Here is a 19,164-nt window from a genome sequence, read left to right on the forward strand (position 1 = left end):
TGTGTCCATCTTCGTCGAATGTAAACGACTTGTAGATGTTCTCGGACTCGCTACCCATGGCGTATATCAGGCTGCTCACCTGCACCGCGCCCTCTTCTCTGTCGAGTTTCGTGGCGGTCCTGAATCTCACAAATCGCTGCTTCCAGTCCGGCCACTCTCGTGGCTTATCAAAGGGGAAACCCGTCGGGGGATTAAACTTGGCCATTGTTTCGAGTTCACTTCTGACACCATGTAAATGATGGCAACGAGGCTCTTGTCTTGTAACACGTTTTAATGGCGATACCACTCCAACAACTCCCCACTTGCATGAGACCCCTGCGAGACAATTGTGACACTCAGCTACCGTAAAGGTGCAACATAGTCGCAAATATAAATTTTGCACCATTACATGACACGCGCCTGCCTGAGAAGGTCAGCCTTGGACGTGGAACGTAGGAGCAAGGACAACCGATTCAACCTACATTACCTTTGACACAGAAAACCTCCTATAAAATGTGAGGCTGGGCTGAGATCAGCGCGCCATTTTTCGATTGTACTCGTCTGAGTAAAGTTTCTCGTCAGATTAAGAAAAAGCCGCCCAGATATCTGTCTTTGTACTATTTCCTGAACGCCAGAAATTGAAGAAACTAAAATATGGAAACTCTAATCAGTTGTTGTTGAGTCTTTATTTGACCCTATTCTTCTTGAGTACAAAAAACGAACACGCATTGGAGTAAGTTTGGCTTTTAAGGTTCATCAACTAAATGATTCTCAATTTCTCTGTGGCTCAACTCCAACAAACTCTCTCTGCGTGGGTTCCACAAAAAGAGCAACTCTTCCGGCTTCTCTCTCCTCTAAGGTACAAAACACAGTTTTACGCTTACAATGCAAACTATGCCCCAATTATTAACCAATCAGGAGTCGGAACCTTGGGCTGATTCTGATTGGCTGTTTACTGTCCAATCGCATCTTACAACAGTGCGACGTCCGGGAAGACTCAAACACAGTCGATAGAAGGGTCTACTGCATTCTAATATGCTGCCCTTATTGTTTTTGTAATAATTCAAAATATTTTTTTGTTTTCAAATATCATTGTTTGGTTAAATAACATTGTCCTTTGATTTCTATATGCTTCTATAAACGTTTTTTGTTTGTTTTATTTATTTATTTATTTATTTTAATTAGCAAGCGCCACCACTCGGAGTTCTGCATTTGCGTCTTCGTCTTCGTCATGGTGCCATGGTAGTTTTTTTTCTAAAGATAAATTTCAAAATATCCATAAGCAAACAACTATGGCACATATTGGATACAAAATCTGCATAGTTGAACAAAAAAATTAGGAAAGGAAGAAAAAAAAGAACAATTTGAGGATGAAGAATATATGAATAATATATTTATTTATGAGTGAAGGATTGTATTACGATTACTGGCATTATTTTAAACACATTCGGGACAGAATGTCGATTATTAAAGTTAGCAGGTTCATATTTACAGAGTATGTTAAACATTGATTAAACAAGAAGCAGTTATCAAATGAAGCTAGAGGCACCAGTCATGAGAATGACTGCGGTTGGAGTCCTGATGGTTACTGATCTATTATTATATTATCCTCATATGCTAAATTTAGAGTACTTAGTTTAAATGTGTGAACTTTATTGAAATTTTGGGTAGTGAGAACAAATTTGCACACATAGCATTTCCATGACCTGCACTCACAGTCACAGCACTTCATGGACAAAGATGACGAAGCACATTCTACACATTGGCTGTAGAGATGCAAACATACCAAATTGGGTACTGGAGGATTCACATAGAAGCCATCGCAAAAAACACATTCCGAAAGACATAACAATTGGAGATCGGAGCACATGCACATACACACGCACACATGCACACCGACAAGATTACAGAAGAATGCCAGCGGAGAGACGGAGGGATGGCCCGCTGGAGAAGGCCAGCCTTGACGTGCCAGTCTACGGGACCAGACGGGAATCGACCATCATCACCTACCCAGACGATGACTAACCTGGGGAGGACCTTCCCTTGGACGTGGACCCGTGCTGTGGGAGGGAGCGAGGATGACTTATTCAACCTACATTACCTTTGACATAAAAAACTCCTATAAAAACTGAAGTTGGGATGAAAGATGGTGCGCATTTTTTGACTGTACTCGCCCGAGTGCAGTTTTCTCGTGAGATTAAGAAAAAGCCGCCCAGATATCTGTCTTTGTACTATTTCCTGAACTCCAGAAATTGAAGAAACTAAATATCGGAACTCTAATCAGTTGTTGAGTCTTTATTTGACCCTTTTTTTCTTGAGTACAAAAAAACTAACACGCATTGGAGTAAGTTTGGCTTTTAAAGGTTGATTTACTAACTACTTCTCATTTCCACGGTGACTCAAGTCCAACATGACCCAAGGGATCTTTGGTAGACGAGTCGGCGTTGCAATGGCGTGGTGAGGGAGGCTGGAAAAGGAGCGCTTCCTGAATTTTCTGGAGGTCCGCACTGTGAGGGCGAAAGCAAAGGCAAGACAAGGGAAGTAGATATTCAAAATACTTAATAGTGAGGACTGTAGTGTCAGCCGAGGTACCACTTTGAGAGCGGGAATCGTCTGGCACCTGCATGATGGTCTGACTGGCTCTTAAACAGTGTTGATTTGAGGATCGCATGCACGTGCGAATGTGTGGCCTCCGGAAAGAGCCACGCCCATCCGGAAATGTGAAGCCCTACAAGACAGACAAGGTGGAGCACAGGAACCAGTCTCCGCCAAAATAAAACACCACAGGGGGGGGTAACCTACTCAAATAATCTACTTCCTGTTTGCCCAAACAGTGCCTAAATGGTTGCAAAATGTGTGTAGTAATTATTGTGGGGCTATATTTGCAAGATTACATTATTAAAAAAAAATAATATTGTGAGAGAAATTGTCTTAATATTACAATTCTCAAGTTCATTACAGATTGTCATGTTCTGTATTGGTTGGTTTTGGTTTAGTATTTAGTTTCATGTTTTGTCCTTATGATCCTGTGTCTTCTGTCCCGTCAAGTCGATTGTGTCCACCTGTGTTCATTTACCCAAGCCCTTGTGTTAACCAATCAGGTCCTTCCAACCCTCTGTGTCTTGTCCAGGTGCTCCTCGTTGTCTTGTTACTTTGTTAGTATTTAGTTCCCTGGTTGCTTTCATTTCTTGTTGGTCCATTGTCGCTTGTCCCTGTCGCTGTCGTAGTTGTCTGATGTTTATGTTCCTGGTTTCATACCTGTCTCGCAGTCAAGTTTAGTTTTGTCAAATCGTTATGTTTTGTTCGTGCCTGTTGTTTTATACTTTTTGATATTTTTTCCAAGTTCTAGGTTTGCCTTTTGTTTTTGTTTAATAAATACCCTTTAAGTTTCCCACTCTTCGCTTCCCTGCGTTTGGGTCCTCCTCAACCTCCAGCGCAACATGACAGAACCAACAACGGACCCAGCAGGAAGCACACGCCGACGAGTTCGCCGTCGCCGCTCTAGCTGGTACCCCCCTCAGCCTGCCGACCAACCCCAAACCCTTCACGTGCTTTTTATTCCACGCCTGTTTCTCCCTCTTCGGCTAGTTATGACTCACAGCACCCAGCCATTTCACCTCCCCACATTTTTGTAGATTCTGATTTTGAATACATTTACAACCTTCTAGACTCCCAGTGCGACACAGATTTTGTTAGGCCCAGTCAGTTTCCTACCCACTATTAGTTTTTGTTACCTTTTTCTTTTGATTCCTTTGAGTCTATCCCATCAGACCTTTACTTGGGCACACGTTTGGCCATCTATCCCGGACCTCCGCGGGGTGGTCAACGTCGGTGCCCAAGTAAAGGAACTGCCACCAGTCATCGGAACACCCGCTTTTCACACCCTGAGGCACATTCTTCACAGCCACTTTGTTCACCTCGTCCACTATCATTTTCTGCACCTTGTCCAGTTCCACCCACATTTTGTAGACCACGTTCATCAGCACCTGTAGTCTCGGTCCCTCGTGTCTCTCGTTCCCCTAAATCCCTATGGCGGCAGACTGATAGGGATGAGGCCCACGGGCCGTCTCCTCGCCAGCTGCAGCCCCCACAGCCAACTCCTCGCCAGCTGCAGTCTCCCTTTCCGGCCCCTCGCCTGCTGCCGCCTCTAGTGCCGGCCCCTCGTGAGCTCCTCAGGCTCCTACTCCGGCGGTGCACGTTCTGTGCCCCCCCCCCCCGAGTTGCCCAGGATCATTTATACATTTCAACAAACAAAGCAAAGACATCCTACTACTCTCCTATTTGCTATGTGTCATCTGCAGCTAACTTTAGCTTTCTCTTATTGGTTGTCTTCCCCGCAGGATGGCGTGTCGGCTCTTCCCATGTGCGCGCCAAGGCAGTTGTTTGTGCTCAACTGCCAATGAGCCACTGGATCTGTTATTCTGCTTTTGCGGTCGCCATTTTACCAATCTCACACAACAGCGCCTTGATGTCTGGAACATTCTGCGTCAGCACACCCAGTTCTCAGAAGTGCGGCTCGTCCTGTACAAAACATCTGCCACCTATGCATTTCACACAGGCTGTCCTGACCTTTTATTGTACGTTGAATTAATGCCCAGTCAGTAAATATCTTTATTGCATTAAACTGAATACATTTAACTTGTAGTCAATCGTATAAAATCCTTTAAAGTCAAATGTATCAAATCCTTTACTATGCTAGCGGATTAGCAGGAAGCCAGAAAAACAGATGCACGTCTTGAACCGTGTTCGACAGGAAACCATTTAGCTCGCATTTAACAGAAGTGTGACCCAAACGTGTTGTAAACTGAAACCGTTCGAACAACAGGAAGCGTGTGGACGGGTGTGATAAAGTCAAAGTTTTCATGTTTTTCCATTCTTTATGAGTTTGCATATTCAAATTGATTTTGTTACAGGCCCCAGTTTGGCAGGCGTGTTGACAGATAATCCTGCAAATGCAGGAAAAATGATGAGAACGGAGATCAGTTGTTGCTTTTTCAACGGATCTTGTCAGAATCGCGAACTCACAGGTACTACGACACAACGCCACTTTACGGCAGCCTGTTGTGAAGATACAATCACATCGCTGGTACTGTGCTGTTCCTTTACTGCCCTCTGCTTTCGAAACACGCACACGTTTCAAATCAACCTGGAAAATGAATTTCCCTTCACATCAACCATCCCAAATGAACCAAACTGTGACCACATATTTCGTGGGTCACACTTTGCTGTGCTTCAATAAAACGCCGCACAGGAGTGGGAAAGCTTTTTTCTGGACATTCTCGCTGAGGGGTTTGGCGGACCGCTCCTCGCAAGTGACAAAGACAATCTTGGCTGGTTGATTCAGTTGTACAGTCAGAAGGCTTGTCCAGTTGTTTTGCAGAAACTTCTCTGACAGTTCCCAAATACGAACTTGAAAAACGTATTCAACTTAACTGCCGTTGAGAGAAACTGAGACGATTTGCGTTTCTCTGTCTGGTTCTTTTTATAGTTCAACTTCTAGTTCAGTTTTTCACCTTTTTACACAGCATAATGAAGGCCAGTTGAGCAAGTGGAACAAGTGATTTTATTGATGATTGTGGAAGGCAACGATTTCATAAGCACCATTTCTTCTCACACCTTTTCCATTAAGTACGATTAAAAAGACAACTGAAAAGCATAATGTTAAAAAATGTTGTTCCAGGCAAAGGCAATCATATTCATAATGTTTGATGTAAACACCAAAACAAATCATCACTCAGACACATTGCTTCTTCTGACACTGATCACATTGGCTTAGTGTCAATAAAAGAGGTTTGCAAAATTAAATTTATATTTTATTGAAAATCACATTTACATCTTACCACAAAGAGTCGGTTCTTTCATTTTTTTAATCTTCAAGGATCGCTGCAATTCTCACCAGCACAACCGTGTCTCTCAGCACTACGTTTAGTGAAGAATTTTTTAGCGCAAACGCTGCAACTGAATGGCTTGTCTCCACTGTGCGTTCTTGTGTGGCTTGTTAACTGTGAATTTTGAGAGAAACTCTTGCCACAAACTGAGCAGGAAAAAGGTTTTACTACAGTGTGCTTTCTTGTGTGGCTTGTTAAACTTGACTTTAGAGAAAAGCTTTCGCCACAAACTGAGCAGGAAAAAGGTTTTTCACCACTGTGTGTTCTTGTGTGGATTGTTAACGTTGACTTACGGAGGAAGCTTTTGCCACAAACTGAGCAGGAAAAAGGTTTTTCTCCAGTGTGTGTTCTTCTATGTTTTGTTAAATTTGACTTTTGTGAGAAACTCTTGCCACAAACTAAGCAGGAAAAAGGCTTTTCTCCACTGTGCGTTCTTGTGTGATATTTTAAAGTTGACTTTACAGAAAAGCTTTTGCCACAAACTGAGCAGGAAAAAGGTTTTTCTCCCGTGTGTGTTCTTCTATGTTTTGTTAAATTTGACTTTTGAGAGAAACTCTTGCCACAAACTGAGCAGGAAAAAGGCTTTTCTCCACTGTGTGTTCTTGTGTGTCTTGTTACCTGAGACTTCTCAGAGAAGAATTTTCCACAAACCGAGCAAGCAAAAGGTGTTTCACCACTGTGTGTTTTTGTGTGACATGTTAAAATTGACTTTCGAGAGAAACGCTTGTCACAAACTGAGCAGGAAAAAGGTTTTTCTCCAGTGTGTGTTCTTCTATGTTTTGTTAAATTTGACTTTTGTGAGAAACTCTTGCCACAAACTGAGCAGGAAAAAGGCTTTTCTCCACTGTGCGTTCTTGTGTGATATGTTAAAGTTGACTTTACAGAAAAGCTTTTGCCACAAACTGAGCAGGAAAAAGGTTTTTCTCCAGAGTGTGTTCTTCTATGTTTTGTTAAATTAGACTTCCGAGAGAAGCTTTTGCCACAAACTGAGCAGGAAAAAGGCTTTTCTCCACTGTGCGTTCTTGTGTGATATTTTAAAGTTGACTTTACAGAAAAGCTTTTGCCACAAACTGAGCAGGAAAAAGGTTTTTCTCCAGTGTGTGTTCTTATATGTTTTGTTAAATTTGACTTTTGAGAGAAACTCTTGCCACAAACTGAGCAGGAAAAAGGCTTTTCTCCACTGTGTGTTCTTGTGTGTCTTGTTACCTGAGACTTCTCAGAGAAGAATTTTCCACAAACCGAGCAAGCAAAAGGTGTTTCACCACTGTGTGTTTTTGTGTGACATGTTAAAATTGACTTTCGAGAGAAACGCTTGTCACAAACTGAGAAGGAAAAAGGGTTTTCTCCAGTGTGTGTTCTTGTGTGCCTTTTTACATTTGATTTATTAACAAAACTCATGCCACAAACTGAGCAGGAAAAAGGTTTTTCTCCACTGTGAGTTCTTGTGTGGCTTGTTAAATGTGACTTTACAGAAAAGCTTTTGCCACAAATTGAGCAGGAAAAAGGTTTTTCTCCACTATGTGTTCTTATGTGCTGTTTTAAAGAGAATTTTGAAGTTAATGATTTCCCACAGTGAGTACATACCCAACTGTCAGTGTGACATGCCCTTTCACCTTTGGCTTGCCCATCATCAGCATCATCATCATTCGTATCATTATCATCATGAGCGTCTGATAATGTGTCCTCATTATGTGCTTGTGATGGCGCCCAGTGGTCTTCGTCATCTTCTGTTGTCACGTGACGACTTGAACTGCTGCTTGTAGGCTTCGCCCCTCTGTTGTCCTTGTTTTCATCTTCAGTCTTTATAGGGACAACGTTCACTGGTGACTTGTTGATCTCCTCCTCCTCCTCCTCCTTTTTGATATGAGTCAAGTCTGGCTCCTCTTTCACAGAACGGAGATCGTTTTCACAGACGTCTGCAGGACACAAAAAGACAAATTTGGTTTGGTCAAGTCAAACCTCATGCGCCGACTTTGTCTTATATTGTTTCTACCGTGCTACCTTGACTTATGCCTGCTGCACACGGATTAATGCGTGCGACCCCGATTTGGACCGGACCATGGGGACATTTCACAAAATTACGTCCTACGATGTAAACCTCCCTTTCCGAGCAGCACAACTGTGATAAACGAGCATTTAAAAAGGAAGCACGTTGCGGCCGATGCCCGATTTCATTCCTGACATAGTCACAGAAGTTTCTGGAAGCGAGCTGAAGTTAGCACACACAGGCTATTGTGTGCGTCTGATGGAACACCTGTTGTGGGACCTTAACATATTGATGCAGACCACTGGGGGCCATCGCAACATAAAGTCATGGATAGAATAGAAATCCTTCAAGTAAAATAAAAGTATTACTTTTTGCATTAAGAGACAGAACTAAATGTTCCTGGACTTGTTGGTAGAAAAGGGGGTTGTGACGTTCTCCCTTTTTAAGCCCATAGTAAGCCAAAGATGCAGATGCATTCCTTGCAGCATGCGCTTGTTCACTGATGAGATCCGTGCAACCCTGGATGGATGCATTAAATGTATTTTAAATGTTTGGATGAGGTGAAACTACGCACGTGCACAAAACTGTGCAGGGCCACCCGAGGTTCATTGACTCTCACACGACCAAGCCAGTACAAATTTCATAAATAAGACCAATATGTACTTGATTTTTAAAAAAAACTGAATATCTTGTGTTTTATCCACTACAATTGACTACCCGCCATTGATGTTTTCGCCGCAGTGTGCACATTTTTTAGAGTCAGGCAGAATTCCTTCCGTAAAGAATTGCTTGAACAAGATATGTCAGAGTTTTTGTCAAAAACGAGACAAGCCTGTACAAGTGAATCACCCAGCCAAGATTGTCTTTGTCACTTGCAAGGAGCAGTCCGCCAAAGAGAAAAGCTTTCCTGCTCCTGTGCGGCGTTTTATTGAAGCACAGCAAAGCAATTTGAATATGCAAACTCATAAATAATGGAAAAAGATGAACACTTTGACTTCATCACACTTCTGTTCAATGCGAGCTAAACGGTTTCCTGTCAAACACGGTTCAAGACGTGCATCTGTTTTTGTGGCTTCCTGCTAAACTGCCAGCATAGACACAACTCTGTTACCACTGAACTCACATTTTCCTGTTTAAGAGGTCCATGTTTTTGTGACCTTTTATTAACCTGTAAGCATAGTTTTGAAACATGAGGTGTCGGGTTGAAATGCCCTGAGGCCTTTGGGAGAGCTTAATTTGCTGCTGACTGAAATAGCTTACTGCACCAGATAAAGGTGACTGACACCAGGGAAAAAGCAGGCATTGTTGTTCATTTTTACAGCCGTCCTGCTTCCTTCAGCTCTGTGCACCCTCTCTCTGCTAGCCCCCCAATATTAAAAGATAAAACGGCAATAACCTTGAACGCATTTCCACAAACAACTTAATGTTGTGATGCATATTTTTAACGATATAAAGTCGTTATTTACAAAGCAAATGAGAGTAAGACGTGTACAAACCTGCTTTGTGTGGCACAACACGAGGTTGCTCGCAACCTTCGTCAAGCAGTTGAAGATGTTGCTCGTTCTCTTCTTTTATTCCACAAAATTCCTCTTTGTAGGGTGTCGTTCTAGCACACATTTTCAAATGATGATTCCAACAAATTGGCACTTGATCTCTGCTTGGTGATAACTCGCGAGCTTCTCTTTGTTCGACGAGACGAATGAAAGATGGCGTCGTTTTTTTTCCTTCGAGAAAATGGTCGTCACCAAAGCGGAAGAACAGGACACACCCCGCTGTGATATGATTGGCTGCTGGCTGTGTGGCGCACTCTCACCAACTCACCGACAGATGTCGCCATTTGCGATGCAAAGCATTGTTATCTTCTTCTAAACATAGAGAAAAACCTAAGATGCACATGAACAAACATTTTAGTTCCCAAATATGAACGTGAGAGATGTATTGAATTTGACTTTTGTTGCTGGTTTTGTTTTCACATCTGACACCATGTTGTTGGTTGGACAGTATTCCAATTGTATTTCTCTATTTCTCTAACAGTTGACATGGTAAAGTGATACTTTATGTCAACATGTTTGCCTTTTTACAGGGTTTTTCGCCAGCGACGTGGTTGTGAATTTTAAATTAAAATACATCACTGTTTTATTCTCTAAATGTTAGTCTTAAAAAATGATTTCAGTGTTTATAACAACTAACTTAAATATTTCATCATTCGTTTCAGTATTCATTAAACTACGGTGATTATTTATTTCAAGATTCATTGAACTGTTTTAGTAATAATTTAGTATTCAATGTTTACTCGTGACTGTATTTCCTTTTTCAATATTTGTGTCACTATTTTGTTCAATCTTAATATTATGGAAAATTATTTAGCAAGTAAGGTTTTTGTTATTTATTGTGGCCACCTGCTTTTGAAGAAAGTGCCTTTAGCTTCTTGTACGAGAGGATTCTTTGTGAAGCCAAAACAACACGACCTTGACTGATAAGTAGGCTCAAGGCAGAAAAAGTATCTTTTTGTTTTAAGATTACACAGTTCCTGTCAAATAAATCTTCATCTTCCTGTGTGCATCAGTATCTTCCCAGCACTTCTCCCACTGAGATCACTCTGCAGACTGACCCAAAAGACAATTTATATTCCAGACTATCTCATTGATCTTCCCTTACTGCTGAAAATTCCAGAACAATCTGGGGTCAGACGTGGGATAGCTGAAGATCCGCCGGTGAAATTCAGGGACGCTGGCGGGTGACCTCCGGGGTTCAATTAAGACAGCAGCAGCAACAAACTGCGTGATGCGGATCATCTCCTTCGGGGTGACAAAAAAACGCTGACTCCAGTCGCCATCAGATTGCCAACTCCTGACATTCCAAACCCTTTGAGAGAAACTGAGACTATTCGCGTTTCTCTTTCTTGTTCTTTTTATAGTTCAACTTCTAGTTCAGTTTTTCACCTTTTCACGGCCTATTGAAGGCCAGTTGAGCAAGTGGAACAAGTGATTTTATTGATGATTGTGGAAGGCAACGATTTCATAAGCACAGTTTCTTCTCACACCTTTTCCATTAGGTACGATTTAAAAGACAACTGAAAAGCATAACGTTAAAAAATGTTGTTCCAGGCAAAGGCAATTAATTTCATTTCAATGTTTGATGTAAACACAAAAAAATCATCATCACTCAGACACAATGCACTGATCACATTGGGCTTGTGTCAATAAAAGAGCTTTGAAAATTCAATATATCATATTTTCTAAATCACATTTACATCTTACCACGAAGAGTCAGTTCCTTCAGGTTTTTTTTTTTTGTCTTTTTAAGCTTCAAGGATCGCTGCTATTCTCGTAGGGCTGGGCAATAAACCGAAAATTTACCGTGATCGAAATTTAATAAAATCATTTTGCCCATGTCGGTTTATTCGGTGTTTAAAAAAAAAAGAAGTCCTTTTAGTCTGCAGCTATGTTCATGCCCCTGTAAGACGGCTTGAGCGATTGTAGTCACGTGACTCCACCCAGCTGAACAAGAAAGAAAACTGACGACGCGGTCGTAGCTGTCGATTCAAATCTAGAAGCAGCTGACACGGCTGAAGACGACGTAATGTTCGTTGAAATTGTTCCTGACTCGCTTGTCCCGAAAAGAGATTCGACATCTGTCGTTTGGAAATGTTTTGGGTTCCATAAAGACGATGTTTGAGCAAAAGAACATAAACTACAAAGTGCATCGTAAGCACCTGAAACAGCGCGTCCAACCTTTTCTTTTTCACCACCCACAACACAACCATGTTGTTGACTTGGAGCTTGTGCTAAAAGTTTAAAGTGAGAAGCAAGGTTCGACAAGTGACAACAGCCCATAACGGAGGCGACACCATACGAGAGAATGTCTCAGAGGTGGACGCGATAGCCTAGCATATAGCTTAAGATAGAGCTCCTCTTGTTACAATGGAGCGGACAGGATTTAAACGCCTCATGAAAGTAGCCGACAAGAGGTACGAAAATATTTGTCGCAAACAGCACTTCCGATATGGACAACATCGGGACGGGAGCGGAGACATGTCAAGCATTTTGCATCCACATCCGACTTGTGGTCGAGTCGCAACATGGATCCCTGTTTGAGCCCGACTGTGCATTACATAGACGACAAGTGGCGACTGCGCACCGGAGTACTCGAGACGGCACATTTTCCTAATGAAGCACACTTGTTTATTTGGCACTGGCATTCCATTGACATTTTTTTCCATTTTATTTAGCATTTTGTTTACAGGCGACTAGCGCCTTTGCACCTGGCATTATTTAGATTGTTTACACGATACCTTTACACAAATCTAGGCCTTTGCAAATGGAATTACAGCATCTCGGCACAATATATTTACATAAAAAGATTTTGTGAGAGGTACCCTTTTTCTCCTGTTCTTTGTGACATTGTTCAAGTCACGCAAAGCAAGCTAGTTTGAATGTTTATTCAAATGATTTTTGTACTTCTATTTTTCATTGAAAGTAATGCGTACCAGTTGGTCAATAAAAAAAGCAGTTAATATGCATTTCCTGCATTTATTTTGATTTTGGTCCTCAGGGGGAATTTATCGCGCATTTATCGTTATCGAGGTAAAACTGCCTAATTTATCGCGATATTGATTTTAGGTCATATCGCCCAGCCCTACACTGGGGGCCATCGCAACATAATGACATCGATAAAATAGGAATCCTTCAAGTTAAATATGTTTACAAGTTTTTCATTTTGCATTGAGAGATAGTTTCACCGTGGGTACTTTTTGCTTCCATTCTAATCTGTATGCCTAAAAGAATTAAAGGGGCCTTGGAATCAGAGTGGCTATTTATTGCATGATTTACGTTTGTTTTGTTTTGTTTTTCCCAAAATGACATTTAGCCTGCTAGTACGTTCCAACATTCCCCTTTTTATTTTTATAAAATTTCTGTTTCTAAATAAATGTTAAAACAAAATTACGTGTGAAGAATCAAAATCCCTACACATAAATTAAGCAACAACACTTTCACTCTGACATATATGAATAAGGTGTATTTTAAAGTTATCCAATATGTATTAAAATTAGACTAAGATACACCATAATACTTTAAGAGTTCACTGAATTATTTTGTAACTGCAATGACGCTTAACAGCCATAGGGTGTCAGTAATGAGTAACAAAGTAACAACAACTCCCAATGTTCCGTCATCATTTTCATTTGCAAAAATTACCAGGAACTATGAGTTGCGGTGGAGATGCAAACCACCTGGGCCACAGGAATTTTTTTACGAGGAACTAAATGTTCCTGGACTTGTTTGTAGAAAAGGGGGTTGTGACGGTATCGCTTTTTAAGCCCATAGTAGGCCAAAGATGCAGATGCATTTCTTGCAGCATGTGCTTGTTCACTGATGAGATCCGTGCAACTCCGGATGGATGCATTAAATGTATTTTAAATGTTTGGATGAGATGAAACTATGCACACGTGCACAAAACAGTGCAGGGCCACCCGAGGTTCATTGACTCTCACCCGACCAAGCCAGTACAAAGTTCATAAATAAATAAGACCAATACGTACTTGATTTTTTAAAAAAAACTTAATATTTTGTGTTTTATCCACTAAAATTGATCAACCGCCATTGATGTTTTCGCCGCAGTGTGCACATTTTGTAGAGTTAGGCAGAATTCCTTCCGTAAGAAATTGCTTGAACAAGATATAAAAACCAGAAAATTGAAAATGTAAAATAATCAGTACAAATTTTATACTGGGAAAACATGGAGTTCACCCCCCACTATTGGTTATTCTTTGGCATTTATTTTCTGCACTGATTTTATTTGGCATAAACAATAGTTTAGCAAACCGACAAGCAATATTTAAAACTAAAACGGCAATAACCTTGAACGCATTTCCCCAAACAACTTAATGTTGTGATGCATATTTCGAACGATAGAAAGTCGTTCTTTACAAAGCAAACGAGAGTAAGACGTGTACAAACCTGCTTTGAGTGGCACAACACGAGGCTGGTTGCAAACTTCGTCCAGCAGTTGAAGATGTTGCTCGTTCTCTTCTTTTATTCCACATAGTTCCTCTTTGTACTTGGGTGTCGTTCTTTCACACATTTTCAAATGATAACTCAAAAAAATCTGCACTTGATCTCTGCTTGGCGATGAGTCGTTAGCAGCTAGCTAGCTAACAAGCTAAGCTAACTACACCGAAAAGCATCAACGCGCGAAGATGAGGTTATCGGACACAAAGACTTAATGAATTATGTCGTAGTCCTTTGGAGTAGCACTGGAAATCCTGTGAGAAAATTACAGTCAGTTCCACACTAAATCAGAAGAATTTAGCGGTGTTTGTTTTTATTTCGGTGTGGACGGGTCGGTGCATGTGGTCGAGGTCCTTCGGAAGCTGCGCGCTTTCTAATGACGTCATGCTTTAAGCACGTATTTTTCAAATATATTTCTTTGCCTCTGCGTTTGTTTTTTAACCCTGGCTGGTCTATTTGAATATATATTTTATATAATATTTTAATTCGGTTGATAAAAAAAACTAAATTAACGCCACATTGGCGAGACAGCTCTGACGTCACTTCCGCCTATGCCCCGAGAAGCCGCTGCTGGAACAGCAGTGGGACGTTCAAGTTTCTCCTACAGAACTTGCAACAATGCTGTGGTTCAATTGGGCTGCAAGATTCTATGAATAAAATGTCTGCATATACTAGCAGTGCTTCTCAATTATTTCACGCCCGCCCCTACCCAGAAGAAAAAGATTAGCGCCCCCCACCACCATTTTTTTCTGTCTTTGTATATTGATGTTCGATTGTCAATAAAATATCCCTTAACTAAGCTAAATTGATAAGAAATATAATTTTGAGAACGAATATCGTAAGCATCTCGAAACTCAGTACTCTGTTGTCCAAATATTGATGAGATGATAAATATTTACTAATATTTGTTTAAAGGAAAAAACTTTATGAACATTAACAAACCAAACAGTTATTAATACGTACAAAATATAGAAAAGACAAAAAGAAGAGCCAGGGCGATTTTAAACAAAAATTCTACATAAATTACAAAGCAAAAGCTTTAGTATGTATACACGACATTTTTTTTTTAAATTTATGGTTACTATGTGGCAGTCGGAATGAACACACACGTCTGACTGGAAACTGGCATTTATTTGAAGACTAGCAACAAGAGAATAATGCACAATCATAAATTTGCACCAAAAAAACATTTTCATGAACACGCCCCCAAGAACTATGCCTGCTGGGTGAGAGGCATAGTCCTAATGTCTGCCACACAGAGGACAGCAGGGCCGCCGCCACGCATCACTACTTCAAGTTTAAGAGCCGTACTCACCGTCTTGAGGTTGCGGGTGTCATGATCATCGGACTGGTCGGCAGCCATTTCTGAAAAATCAACCCCGAGCTGGACTGGACATATGATGGCGCGCGATAATCACTCAGCTACAGGCTTACATTTACCAGCCACGTGCCCAATGTCTGTTGTAAACTCAGAAATGGCCGCTAAGTGCTGTTGCTGGCGGGCCGACCAGAGTTCAGTAACCTTCGACATTGTTACGTTATTGTGTGATTAAATAACGAAAGAGAGAGAGCGGTTAACTTGCTTGTTAACATTTACTATGACGACTCATGTTTTTCCTTACAACCCCACATTCCTGTAACAAGTCCCCTGATTGGCTGAGATAACAACATTAACTCTGATTGGTTATATTAACCTTTACACAACATCTCCCCCTTTTAAGTAAGAAACAACATCAACATGACTTCACTTCCACATAGGAACATTGATCATAACAGTCAGGAACTCTTTTCACACAATCACAAGTCCAGTCGTTTGGGTGGACGTGAATGTCTGCCTGAGCTTGTAACATAATAATAATATTATAATAATATTGCCTTTATTAGTCCCACAATGGGGAAATTCAAGATTCGAACCCAGGCCTCCTGGGGAGACTGGGTCCTGAACGCGGCGCCTTAGACCACTAGGCCATCCTGGCAGCAGTATTTGGCTCTGCTGCAGGTTGATTCATCCTAGGCAAGTCAGTTTCCTGCCTGTTGGTTGGAATGGATGCTGACTGCTGGGTAGCTCGCAGGTGTGCACGGTTTCTCCTCAACAGTCCATCCTCTGTTCTGACTAGGTATGATCTGGGGGCGTCTGTCTGCTGCACAACTGTCCCGTGAGTGCTTTCTGTAGTGATCCATACGTTCTGGCCAGGATGTAACTCCGGTTGATTCTGTGTTCTGTGGCGTCTGTTATAATATTCCACTTGTTTCCGTTTACCTTGTGTGTCTGTGGTCCGGAACTGTTTAATGTTGGGCCAGCGTGGACGCAGTGATTCGGGCACTTGTGGCAGTGTGGTCCTGAGCTGTCTTCCCATAAGAAGTTGGGCTGGAGAGCATCCATTTTCCAGAGGGGTAGCTCGATAACTAAGCAACGCTCTAGCATAGTCTCCTCCCTCTTTCCATAATCCCTTGACGATGGCCACTGCCCGCTCAGCCTCACCATTGGCTTGTGGGTATCGCGGACTGCTGGTTATGTGAGTAAAGCCGTACCCACTGGCAAAGTCCTTAAAGAGTGAAGCAGCAAACTGTGGCCCATTGTCTGACACGAGCACCACCGGAACTCCATGTCGAGCAAAGATGTTCTTTAGCGCTGCTGTGACTGTTTCAGCAGATGCTGCCTGGAGGTGTGCCACTTCGATGTAGCGAGAGAAATAATCTATCACTACCAGGTAGATTTTCTCTTTCCAGATGAACAGGTCAGTTCCTACACGTTGCCACGGTCTCTCTGGCACCGGGGTTGGTAACAGGGGCTCCCGCTGCGTGTGCCGGTGTTTCACACATGTCTGACAATTTCCCACTTTGTTTTTAATTTCATTTGAGAGTCCTGGCCACCAGACTGACTGACGGGCTCTTGCTCGGCACTTTCCTATCCCTTGATGACCCTGATGGAGGATGTTGAGCATGTCATCTCTTAAGGAGCTGGGAATAACGATCCTTTGTCCTTTCAGGAGCAGGTCACCGGACATAGAAAGATAATTTCTCGCATACCAGTAAGGTCCGATAGCAGCTGGAAAGTGAGTTTTGTCAGGCCACTTGGTTTGACAGTACTGTCTCAAAGTACTGCAAACTGGATCCTCTTTCTGCTTTTCTGCGAGCTGTTGCAATCTTACTTCCGTTGCTGGAAGACACTGTCTGATGGAGTCCACGAATATTTGAACATCCGCCTCCATCTCTTTCTCCTCCTGTGTGGCTAAGTGACTCACTGGAGCTCTCGACAAAGTGTCTGCCGTGATGAGTTGCTTCCCTGGCACATGCACAATGTCATAGGTGAACCTTAACAGTCGTAGTCGAAATCTCAAGACACGGGGAGGAAGCTCATCCAGCGCTTTGCAACTCAGCAAAGGGACCAATGGCCTGTGATCCGTCTCAATTGTGAAGTTCATCCCTAGCAAGTACGCCTGCAGGCGTTCACATGCCCAGGTTACTGCTAGCGCTTCCTTCTCAATCTGAGCATATCGTTTCTCAGCATCCGATAGCTGTCTGGAGATGAACACGACTGGTTTCCAGTCTCCACTCTCAGGCTGTTTCTGGATCAGGACTGCTCCAATCCCAAATGATGATGCATCAGCTGACACACGCGTCTCAGCATAAGGTGAGTATACAGCCAGGACTCTGGGTGAGCTCAGTTCTGATTTTAGCTTCTGGAAAGCTTCTCTTTGTGGTGTCCCCCAGCACCATTCTGTCTTCTCCGACTGAAGGACCGTTAGGGGCTGGGCATATGAGGACAGATGAGGCAGGAACTTGCCCAGGTAGTTAGCCATGCCCATCACTCGCCTCACATCAACAACGCAGGTGGGCTCTGGCATCTCCAGAATGGCTTTGACTTTCCCTGGGTCAGGCTTAATACCTTCTGTTGAGAGGCTGTGTCCAAGAAACATTATCTTGCTTTTGGTAAATTCACACTTGTCCCTGTTCAAAGTTAGACCCGCCTCACGAAGTCTCCTCAGCACCTGGTGTAGTCTAGAGTCATGTTCAATTTGGTCGTTCCCATACACTAATATGTCGTCTGCATGGCACACTACACCTTCACAGCCCTCTAGCATTTGCGTCATCCTCCGCTGGAAGTGTTCTGGGGCTGAGGATATTCCAAACGGCAGCCGGTTGAAACAATAGCGACCGAATGGAGTGATGAAAGCAGTCAGGAGAGCACTATCTTCAGTCAATGGAATCTGCCAAAACCCTGATGTGGCATCCAATTTCGTGAAGATTTTTGCTCCCGTCAGCATTGCCAGTGAGTGATCCACGTTTGGCAGAATGATCCTCTCCCGTTGCACCCATTCATTCAAGTGTGTCATGTCCACACACAGTCTCAGTCTTTCTTTTGACCTTGGTTTTGGTACCACGACCAGGCCAGCGCACCATGAAGTGGGTTTTGTGACCTTCGATATCACCCCCATGGCCTCCATCCTATCCAGTTCTGTCCTCACCTTATCACGTAACGGGAGAGGAACTCGACGTGGGGCGGACAGAGCATATGGTGTGGCCCCTGGTCTTAGCTCAATTTTGTATGGCGTTGTCAGTTTCCCCAGTCCTTTGAAGACTGTGGGGTAACACTTTACAAAATCATCTCCCACTTGAACTGCGTGCATACGCTTCACAAGAGCCAGAGCTTTAATGGCTGGAAGTCCTAACAGTAATTTTGACAAATTGTTCACCACATAGATGTCTTGTTCAGTGTGTCTATTTCTCACCTTCAGTTTTCCTCTTAAGTAGCCTTTTTGTCATGACCCGTGTCTGCCACGTCAGTGTTTTTGTTGTTATTTTCTTCCCTCCTTCCTGCCATGTGCCTTTTGTTATTGTTTTCATCACCTCCCTGCCATGTGCCTTTGTTATTGTTTTCGTTCTCACCAGCTACGCACCTGTTCCTAGTCATCATCACGCACCTGTTCCTAGTCATCATCACGCACCTGCTTCCCATCTGCTCCCCTAAGTACCCGGACTATTTAAACCTTCCAGACCGACAACGCAGTGTCGGGTCATTACCCTGTTTGCCTCCTGTTGCCACGTCACCTCGGACTCTCACGACTTGCGCTTCGCTCCCGTTGTTGCACTTGTCTTCGTTCCCTGTCCGCCTGGCTCGTTCCCGTCTCGTGTTTGGTCCTTGTCATCGTCCAGTTAGTCTCGTTCAGTTGCCTGTGTTGTTTCTTTGCCCACGCCCCGTTGTTCGTCCCCACCAAGCTCCACAATAAATCTCCTTAAAGCTTCACCTACCCCTGCTTCCTCGCTTCTTGGGTCCACCTCCTCATCGCCGCAAGGC

The 19,164-nt window shown here is 42.8% G+C and overlaps 1 protein-coding gene across 3 annotated transcripts; it reads right to left on the minus strand.

Moving 5' to 3' along the window:
• Nucleotides 1-1,375: 1,375 nt before the first annotated feature.
• Nucleotides 1,376-14,344, minus strand: LOC148342013 (uncharacterized). 3 transcript variants are annotated; one of them, XM_088284626.1, is made up of 4 exons: nt 13,815-14,344; nt 2,600-2,707; nt 2,357-2,486; nt 1,376-2,039 (listed from the first exon to the last, which is right to left on the minus strand). In XM_088284626.1, exons 1-4 carry the CDS (start codon nt 13,936-13,938, stop codon nt 1,982-1,984), a joined length of 420 nt encoding a protein of 139 aa, XP_088140752.1. In that variant the 5' UTR covers nt 13,939-14,344; the 3' UTR covers nt 1,376-1,981. The 3 variants fall into 3 exon arrangements, 1 of the variants encoding a protein (XP_088140752.1); XR_015840045.1 differs by lacking the exon at nt 2,600-2,707; XR_015840043.1 differs by lacking the exon at nt 13,815-14,344 and having other exon boundaries at nt 2,572-2,987.
• Between the last annotated feature and the right edge of the window lie 4,820 nt (nt 14,345-19,164).

This window comes from Idiotropiscis lumnitzeri, chromosome 2 (assembly GCF_059441095.1).
Source record: "Idiotropiscis lumnitzeri isolate Australia: NSW breed Sydney's pygmy pipehorse chromosome 2, RoL_Ilum_1.0, whole genome shotgun sequence".
Lineage (NCBI taxonomy): Eukaryota > Metazoa > Chordata > Actinopteri > Syngnathiformes > Syngnathidae > Idiotropiscis > Idiotropiscis lumnitzeri.